The sequence below is a fragment of the Trichechus manatus genome, unplaced genomic scaffold (genome assembly GCF_000243295.1).
Source record: "Trichechus manatus latirostris isolate Lorelei unplaced genomic scaffold, TriManLat1.0 scaffold00078, whole genome shotgun sequence".
NCBI classification, from domain to species: domain Eukaryota; kingdom Metazoa; phylum Chordata; class Mammalia; order Sirenia; family Trichechidae; genus Trichechus; species Trichechus manatus.
In genome coordinates, this window is record NW_004444014.1 from 12127045 (window position 1) to 12137280 (window position 10236).

Sequence of the window (10236 nt, forward strand, 5' to 3'; positions counted from 1 at the left end):
TATACTAAATAATGCTACAATGAACTTTCTTGGTACTTTCAGTACCATGGTTTATTTTCTTAGGCTAGAGTTCCAGAAGTCAAAACACGAAGTTAGACACATAACAGTGGCCCTGACTCACAGATAAACCAAAAACTAAACCCACTGCCATGCAGTCGATTCTGACTCATGATGACCCTATGTGTGTAGCACTGCACTCCCTAGGGTTTTCAAGGCTGTGACCTTTTGGAAGGAAGTCGTCAAGTCTTTCTTCCAAGATGCCTCTGGGTGGGTTCCAACTGCCAACCTTTTGGTTAGTACTTGAGTGCTTAACTGTTTGCACCACCCAGGGACTCTGACTCATAAATAAAAGGTGAAATTTGGTTCTGCCCACGTTGCCTGTACTCTTTGCTGTGTAGCTGATGTTACACCTCAGCTGGGCTTGCCCCATTCTATTTCTGATGTCTTCTACAGCTGTCTTCTCTGTTAAATCCATCGGCGTTAAGGATAGTTCCAGACACGCTCTCAAGTTGCCCTTTAGGCTGTAAGGAGTCTGTTTTCCTAATTAATACAGCTTCCTTGCTGTGTTGTGATAAAGAGGCTCACAGAAGGAATCACCACCACTGAGATCCTGATTTGAGAAAATAAATTTCTGTTCTTTCAAGCCACCTACTGGTGGTATTTTTTTGTTATGGCAGTACTACCTAAGACACTGGTTTTCCTGGAATTCTTTGCAAACAGAAAGCCCTAACAGAAAGTGTGAGCCTGAAAATAAATCTTCCTAAAGGATTACCATGTTAAAAGTTCAGCTTTTATTCTGAGTCGTCTTGTGGAACTCCAGCTCTGTTAAGCATCACAGACCAGGGATATAGCGTACACTGGCCTACATCAAAGCTTCCCCTGTGGTTCCAAAGACATCTAGTACTTAACAACCTTTTTATATTATACGCCTTGCCATATTTAATATTAATAGTGGAGAGAGACACTTTTTCCTCATTGCTGTATGAACTTTCTTATAATGCTATTTTTTTGTATATTTCTTGTATGCATATAAACTAATTCATGCAAGCGTTTGTGATTCAGAAGAATGTATCTAGATCATGCCTTATTTTTTACTGTGACTTTTCCAGCTCTGGTCTGAGTATTTCTTTAAGCTTTTGTAAACAAAACAAATGCTGCTATTGATTAGCTGTAAGAATGCACTTCAGACATATTTAACAATTCAAACTTTCAAAATAAAGATGTCAGTGACTGACCAATCATAAAAAAAAAAGTTCAGCTTTTATAATCTGGAATCCACAACAACAACATTGAGGCTTTTTCTTTTTTCAATTGTTGTGCTTTAAGTGAAAGTTTACATTCAAGTTAGTCTTTCATACAAAAATTTATACATGCATTGTTTTGTGACCCTAGTTGCTCTCCCTCTACTGTGACAGCACACTACTCCTTTCCACCCCAGATTTCCCATGTCCATTCAACCAGCTCCTGACCCTCTCTGCTTTCTCATCTCACCTCTGGACAGGAGCTGCCCATTTAGTCTACACTGAGGCATTTTAACTCTCAAGAAGATGATTTATAGGCTTAGTATAATGAAATTTACTTAATCTTTCTATGCAGGTACTCTCTTCACCATAAGACATTTTATTCTTCATGAGATGTTGTGGTGAAGAAAAAAATGATTGAGACAATGGAACTGCTTGACTTATTTTTTATACTCCATATATCTCTTCAGAAAGATCTGAGAGTATAAAAGACACATATAATATGGTTTATAGTCACAATACTTTTGGAAATAGTAAACTCCATATATCTCTTCAAAAAGATTTGAGAGTATAAAAGACACATATAATACGGTTTATAGTGATAATGCTTTTGGAAATAGATGGTGATGGCTACATAATATGGTGAAATTTCACTGAATGTACACACAAAAAATGGTTAAAGTGGCATTTTTTGTTATATATATTTTACTACAATAAAATTTTTTTAAAAAGAAAACATGAATACAACAAATGAAAACAAAAAGAGGAAGTGGATAGAAAGGAAAAATGAAATGCAGCCATGGGCAAGGACAGAACCTTAATGGCAGTCCCCTAGCCTCAGAATATGCAACAAATTCCCACATTTCTAAAAAATTACTCAGCTCTATTATGGCACAGATAACACACCAGGACCTGAAGAGGACATGCCATATTTTACAATCATGCTTACCTTTCTCTTTCGACTCTCGGAAAGTTTCTGGAAAACCTCTTGGTTTCGTTGCCCAGTTTGCTGGTCGATGCAAATCATCTGGCACCTATGACAAGGTCCTGAAACCTGGAAGGTGGGAAGGAAACAGACAGCACCACCATGAAAGTGACTGACCCTGCACTTTACAGGAGGAATCTGCGTTCAGGAGGGATTGGTTGTGGGAGGCCATCCCTAGCCAATTTCAGACTGGCACAGAAAGGCTCTGTACTGTACCCCAACTCTGAGGAACCAGAAAGGGGTACCTGGTCACAGTGTCTACTGGGGAATCATCTGCATTTGTCTGTCAGCTGACAGGCTGCTGCTGAAGTTTTTAGAGGACAGGTTGTTAATCTCAGATGACTATCAGGGAATGTTAGGGGTCTAAGGAAGAAAAGAACTGGAGAAGGACAAACTGGGAGAAGATAAACAGCCAAGACCTGACACTGAGCCACGGCAAGAAAGGCATCAGAAAGAACCTCAGTGTGCACCGAACGTACACTTAAAATGGTTAAAATGGCAAATTTTACGTTATATACATTTTACCACAATCAACACACGCAAAACAAACAGAAAAGAACTTTCGTGTGTTCATGTCCTTTGTTCCAGAAATTTCACTCTAGGAATTCAACCTAAGTAAAGAATCAGAAGTGCAAACACAGACGTATGCACGAGGATATTCATCACATTATATTTAGTAGGGAAAATCTGTTAACATCCTAAAGGTCAAACAGTAGATAAGAAGGGTTAAGCAAACCACGCCATATCTATACGCTCTATATCGTGCAGGCATTAAAATTAATCTATGACGGGCTTTAATTTAAATCAACCAGGGAAATATTTATTTTTTATAATTGAAATAAACAGGAAATAAAATGATAGATGTATTCTTATAGATGTGTGTAATGTGCATATATATACATACATACATATGTACACATATTCAATACATAGAACACAGTAGACAGCTTCTTAACAGGGTCATGTCACATGACAGAACTTCTATGGGTGGTCTGCCATGAGCATGAATTGGTTTTATGACAAGAAACCTCCCCACAAATGTTAACATTAAAAAAGAAAGTCCACGGCTCAGCAGTGACAAGATGCTTCCTTTACTGTACACATGAAAGGTGCAGAGGTACTTGATTTTCTCATAACCATGTGCTCCTCTGCTCACTACAGGCAAATACAAATGTGTACTGAAATTAGAAACACTCAGCTGATCCTAGATATGTCCTGGCCTGTTCCTATCACTCACATTCTGGCTGGGGGCATTAAACCAGTGGAAATACAACCTCATTGTGGTATCAAAGTCAAGATTCCTGGGCAACATATATATACATGACGGTGCTGTCAGAGAGCTCAGCCCAGTGTTTGTGACCCTTGACAGATCCATGACCTCTCTAGGCCTTATTTCCTCATCCAGCTCCTTAGCTGGATTATTGAGGATTCCAGATATTACTTCTGGGGTGCCAAGCCCAGGCCTGGCCCTCAGTAGTGCTCAAAGATAGAAGATGTATTATTACACACGAGGTTCCCTGAAATGGAATGAGTCTTCTGCCTCATAGATGAGGACACTGTGCCCTCTCGGAGAAGGCGTGCCTTTCAGTATACAGAACCTCTTCTCTTGCTCTGCCTGGAAAATGATTGATTTCCTGGACTAGGCTTCCTCTGACCCTGCAGAACTATGTCCTGCATAAGGGGATGCTTGGAACACAGCAGCACCCACCAGCCCCAGGCCCAGGCTCCAGCTGCCACCGACAGACAACACCGTAAGTAAAAACTCTATCACCTTGGTGAAAAGGCCCTCTTAAAACAGTTTCTCAAACTGGAGAAGGAGGGACGTTTTCCAGGCACTTTTTTCAAAGAGCAATACAAAGAAAACAATTTTCTTAAAACACATTTTTAAGTTTTTTTCTGGTACTCTTAACAATTAGCATTTGTAAAACTTGTTTATTAGCATATGGTGGTGGTGGTGTTGGGTGCCATAAAGTCGATTCCGACTCATAGCAACTCCACATGACAGAGTAGAACTGCCCCACAGGGTTTTCTTGGCTGCAGTCGTTACAGAAGCAGATCTCCAGGTCTTTCTGCCGCAGTGATGCTGGGTAGGTTCGAATCATCAACCTTTCAGTAGCAGCCAAGTGCTTAAATGCTGTGCCTTCAGGGCTCCTTTTTATTAGCATATATGTTCATTGAAAAATAACTCCAACGATATAGAGGCTTGGAGAATTTAGAGAAAGCACTCAGCAGGGCCCTCCCCGCCATCTTCAGGGGAAAAATGCTGCTAACGAGGCTACAGATCATCCCAGACGTGGCATGGAACTACGCACAAATGTACACTAAATGCATGTAAACACTCACTGAGAGAAGCAACACTGGTATCTTTCTTTTTAATTACTCCACAATACATAATGAACATCATTCCAAGTCAATACATAAAGACCTACCTTGTTCTTGTGTTTTGCAGTTTTCACGATGGCCTGGTATTTCTGTGGGGCACTTTGCATTCCCCCATGAAGTCATGTGAACAGTTTCTGGTGTTGTTGTGTGCCCTAGAGTCAATTTCAACTCAGCAACCCAACGTGACAGAGTAGACCTGCCCCATAGGGTTTCCTAGGCTGTAATCTTTACGGGAGCAGATCACCAGGTCTTTTCTCCCCAGAGCGGCTGGTAGGTTCAAACTGCTGACCTTTCATTAGCAGCTGACCACTTAACCATTGTACCAGCAGGGCTCCTTGAATGGTTTCTAATACTTTGCTACTACCAATAATTCTGCAATCAAGATCTTAACTCACATAAGTCTGTTTCCTATTTGAAATTATTGTCTTAAAATTAATCTCCCAAAGTAAGATTATAAACCTAACAGGTATAACAGATTTTATGACTTGATGATACCCAGTGAAAAATTGCTTTCCAAAAATATGTGCTAATTTCACTGCAACTGCTTCAGCATGGAGTATCATCATCAACAAATTATCTTTTAAGCATTTACTTTTTGAAAGGCACAGTGTTAACTGATGCTTTTTAATACCTGCGCAGGACTACATTATATGAAGATAGCATAGCTTATTTAACCAACTTCCCTATAATGAACTTTTAGGATGCACCCTAATTTTTCATAATTATAAAAATACTGCAACAAATAATCTTGTAATATATCTTGCATACTAGTATGAGTACTTTTATGGGACAGATTTCTACAAGTGAAATTGCTGGATCAAAGGGCACATGTATTTTAACTTCTACTAACTGCTGTTTATAATAAGAACAGTGACCTAAAGAAAGCAAACCATGCTAAGAAGTCATCTCAGAAAGGTTCCTAAAAGGGTGCTTTTGTATTTATGTCCCCAGGTACCTGGAGAGGCACAGGTGCTACTGTTGCCAGGTAAGTTTCCTTCCCTCCTTCTTCCTTCTTTTTTCCTTCCGTTGTTTCTCTATCAAACAATGTATATTTAGTGCCTACTTTGTGCCAGGCAGGTTGTGTAAGTGCAGATGTTTCTAAAACAGTAAAGGTAACATGGCAGAGACACAGCGATAGAAAATAAGAACGAGAAGAGTAAGTCAGGATGGAGGGATGAGGGAGACTGGCAGGAAAGCTGGTACCAGAGAGAGAGGTTTATGGAAGAGAATTTAGGAGAGAGGAGATTGTTTTTCAAGAAGGCAGCAACTGCCAGGATAAGAGGAAGTTGGAGGGGGTTAAATAGATAAGTAACATCTTTAGGACATTTTGTTGGGCCTTACAATTTATCCACCGCCACCACCACCCCCAGGCTTCTGAAATTCTTCAATAAAGATTTAAATTATCGTTTATTGCTTAACTGGATGTTAGAGTGGTATTCCCATTATAGTCAGTTCATACTACTGGCTAATAACACTACTATTATTAAAATAATTTCACTCCCCACTGCAGAATTGGGCACATTCTCTGCAGAAGACCTGTCCTTCTGTCCCTATCCATTCCTTATCTGTCTGTCCATTCATTCCCTCAACAATTACTTATTGAGCACTAAGTCCGCCAGGACTGTTCCAGAAGTAGCAGTGAACAAAACAGACGTGGTCCCCACCCTTGTATACTCTGTATACCCTGCAGAGTGTGACTGTGCAGTGGGTCAGGGACAATCTTTTCAAGGAGGTAACATCTGAGCCAAGCCCCTGGAGCAGCTATAGGGAGAGCACGCCAGGCAGCAGGTACTGACTTCAAGGGCAAGGCTCTGAGGCTGTGCTTAAGAAGCAGAGGGAAGGTCATTATGACAGAGGCAGAGAGGGGAGGGGTGCTGAGCTCAGAGAGGTTGGCAAGGTCAGGACCCTTGTCAAGCCACATGAAAATCCATGCCCTCCAGTCGATTCCAACTCCTAGTGACCCTATAGGACAGAGTAGAACTGCCCCATAGGATTTCCAAAGCTGTAATCTTTACAGAAGTAGACTGCCACATTTTTCTCCAGCAGAGCAGCTGGTGGGTTTGAACCACCAACCTTTTGGTTAGCAGCCAAGAATTTAACCACTGCACCACCAGGGCTCCTTCCCAGGCCTCCTGAGGAGGGTAGGGAGCCTAAGACTTTCTTCTCTTGCTGAGAGGAGCCAAAGGCCTGGGGAGTGAGGACATCTGGTGGCTTTGCCACCTACTGCAAGCTCCCCACCAGCTGCCAGCAAGGCCAGAGGCCAGAGTGTGAGAAGGGGGTGCGTAATGGGCACTGAGGGACTGCCAGGTTTCTGGGTCCTCCTCCAAGAGGTCTAGGCTGCCAGAAAGTCTAGCAATATTTGGGAGGATGGAGTTCTCATAGACACAAGTGTTCCAAGAAAAGAGAGGTTAAGCCCAGACATAATGGCCAGGTGGAGGAAGTGCTGAGCCCTCCCATCACACATACAGGACACACTAACTCTGTCTGCTGCCACCCTCTTAGGAAATAAGGGGTTGATCTCAAGGGACGTTCCAGAATGCCCATGTCGCATACCCTCCTGCAGAGAGATGTGGTGGTTAAGAGTTGGGACAAAGGAAAGATTCCTGCCTGCGACCACCCAGGCCTGAGATGCAAGTCAATCTTCATTGACAACCCTTGGGGAAGGATAGTAGAACTTATTGGGGCTTACCTGGAAACGCAAGGAACCAACTGAAATCTCATCCCATTTGTCTTCTTCAAAAGCCCTTGTCCCACTGATAATAATATTGGCACGGAAACGTGAGATGAGTTCACTCATTGGGAATAATTTCTCCTTTCCATTCTCATCACTGTTTAAGACATACCCAAAAGGGAAAGGGGGGGAAGATGATGGCTCTGTTGTGATAATTTAACCTGCCTGCCTTGTAATGCCTGCCTTCATCAACTCTACTCTGGCCTGAGGCCTGGATGATCAGGACAAGCTTTTACCACAAACATAAGGTCAAGGGGCACTAAGCTGTTAAATAGACATTGACGGCCACCCAGTGGAATATGGTTCCGTCTCCAGGGCCAGGACCACTGACCAGCAGAGGCAGTGCAAAGTGTGATTAGATCTTAGCTGAAGAGATGAAGGACTTTGGAAACCAAATGAACAGGTAAGTAGCAGGCCTTATTCCCAGGGGCAAGTGTTTATACTTGTCTGCTATCCCAAAGATAAGACAGCTTACCTAAAGTTTAATTGCTGCTGAAGTTCTGAAACACTTGATCTGTTGAGCAGCAGATACTGGGCTTCATTCACCAGAGAAAGGGTGGCTGTTGTACCAGGAGACTGATCTAAAAACAATGTACCATTTAAAAGAAGAGTTGCTTTCTTGGAATGCAAATGAATCTTGTTTCCATGGACTTGCATTTTTAAAAGGTAGAGACTAATTGTATAAGGGAAGAAATGGTGCCCTGGCAATAATAATGTTCCAAGCCTGGCTCAAAGCTCTCATAAATGGAAAGGAAAATCAGTTCCTACTGTACTCTGTTTAAAATAATCTGAAAAAAATAAAATGCTGAATTGAAATCATGCCAGCAAAGAAGACTTGGAGGCAATACTTAGAGGAGGAGAGATGGGATGACTGGGTGAAGTGGGGGGCCCTTCCCCAAGACAGGGCAGTAAGAGGAGCCTTGATGAGGGAAACAGACAGCAGGGAGACCTTATGAGTCTAATCCGGGAAAAGCTATTCACCTTTAGGCAAGTGCAAAATAATTAACTTCAGAAATAAATAATACAAGTTTTAAAACTACTGACAGGTAACAAACAAAACTATTGGAAAAATCAAGAGCCAGTTAGAACTGTGGGCAGCCTGTTTCCAGCTTCAGTCTACTGTTAGATGGGCACCCCTCACTATCTTTATCTACCAGTACCAAAAAACTAGTTGCATCAAGTTGATTCCAACACATTGTGACCCCATATGCTTCAGAGTGGAGTCCTGGTGGCACAGTAGTTAAGCGTTCAGCTACTAACCAAAAGGTTGGCAGTTCGAATCCACCAGCTGCTCCTTGGAAACCCTATGGGGCAGTTCTTCTCTGTCCTATATGGTCGCTATGAGTCGGAATCGACTTGACGGCAGTGGGTTTTTTATGCTTCAGAGTAGAACCGTGTTCCATAGAGTTTTCATGGCTGTGACAGTTTGGAAGTAGATCACCAGGCCTTTCTTCCAAGGCATCTCTGGGTGAACTCGAATCTCCAACCCTTCTGGTTAGTAGCCAAGTGGTTAACCATTTGTGCCACCCAGGAACTCCTGTCTTTATGCAAGATGTTGGAAAAGGGTGGGCTGGGATGGGGCTTAGTGAACTGTCTTCAAACCCAGTTTGTGAACCCCAGAGGGTACATGAGAATGGAAACCTGCAAGAAAATCGCTTTGCAGATTCTCCACTTCGAAAATTTTTTTCTTGCTAAAAACAGCTCTGCCAGAGAATGGAGGTGCAATCCCAGCCTCATCCATAAAAGGCCCTTTGCCCACTCTGCAGAGCAAAGACTCTCCCACAGTGGATTGCCCCAGCGTAGAAAAGAAAAGCCCCCTTCAAACTCTGGAGTCAGCGCTGAGAAAATAAAAGTCTCTAAAGCTTGAATGTTCCCCCAGTAGGTCAGGTGGAGTCCAATTCTTTGCAGCACCCAATTAAGTCATCAAGTGACAGATGGTTAAAGTCATTTTCACGTTAGATCTCTGTGCTTCAGTCAGGTGCCTCAGAAGGAAGGTTCCAGTGACAGTGGGTTAACCTAACTCCTTCATCCCTAGCTCTTTATTTACATAAACAAGGCTTCTCTGAAGAGAACCAGCGCTGCCAGCAAGTATTCTGGCCATAAACGACAGTCATTTATGGCTATGGGAACAAATGGGGAGCCACCTATCTCACTAAGAGATTCATTTTCAACAATTTTTCTCTGGATGTGTAATAACTACTTTTCAAAATTTATAATAAAATTTGTTGCTCTGATCAACTATTAATAAAAATTATACTAATAATCTCGAAGAAATTTCTTAACACTTAGACCCTTATCACAATAAGCTTTCTAAATGTTTACACATTTCAATTTATAGATACACGTTAGGTTCAGAGAAGTATGATAGGGTGATCAAAAGATTTTCACTAATCTATAACACTAAGATAAAATTTTGAACAGGAAATGGAGTGGAAATATAAGTTCAAAGAGAAAAAGAAAAGAAATAAAATTTCTGACTAATATAAGACAATTGGTTAAGATATACATTTTCCCATGAATACTCATGGGAATCAAATTGCTATGGTATTGAGATTCCACTGACTATGTTTAAAACAGTAATATTACAAGCTTCCATTTAAATGCCAATATTTACAAGATTTTGAAAATCATATCATTTCAAACAATTTGTTGTTGTTAGGTGCCGTCGAGTCAGTTCCAACTCATAGCAGTGACCCTACGTACAACAGAACAAAACACTGCCCAGTCCTGCGCCATCCTCACAATCTTTGTTATGTTTGAGCCCACTGTTGCAGCCAGTGTGTCAATCCATCTCATTGAGGGTCTTCCTCTTTTTCGCTGACCCGCTATCTTACCAAGCATGATGTCCTTCTCCAGGGACTGGTCCCTCCTGATAACATGTCCAAAGTACGTGAGAC

The 10236-nt window shown here is 41.7% G+C and overlaps 1 protein-coding gene across 1 annotated transcript in view; it reads right to left on the reverse strand.

Moving 5' to 3' along the window:
• MOCOS (molybdenum cofactor sulfurase) overlaps positions 1–10236 on the reverse strand; it is a 53018-nt gene that overhangs the window by 2852 nt on the left and 39930 nt on the right. The window contains exons 12-14 of the mRNA XM_004380922.2: positions 7815–7920; positions 7298–7436; positions 2191–2295 (exon numbers count right to left, since the gene is read on the reverse strand). Coding sequence (XP_004380979.1) covers positions 2191–2295; positions 7298–7436; positions 7815–7920 — 350 coding nt within the window. The remainder of the gene's footprint in view (positions 1–2190; positions 2296–7297; positions 7437–7814; positions 7921–10236) is intronic.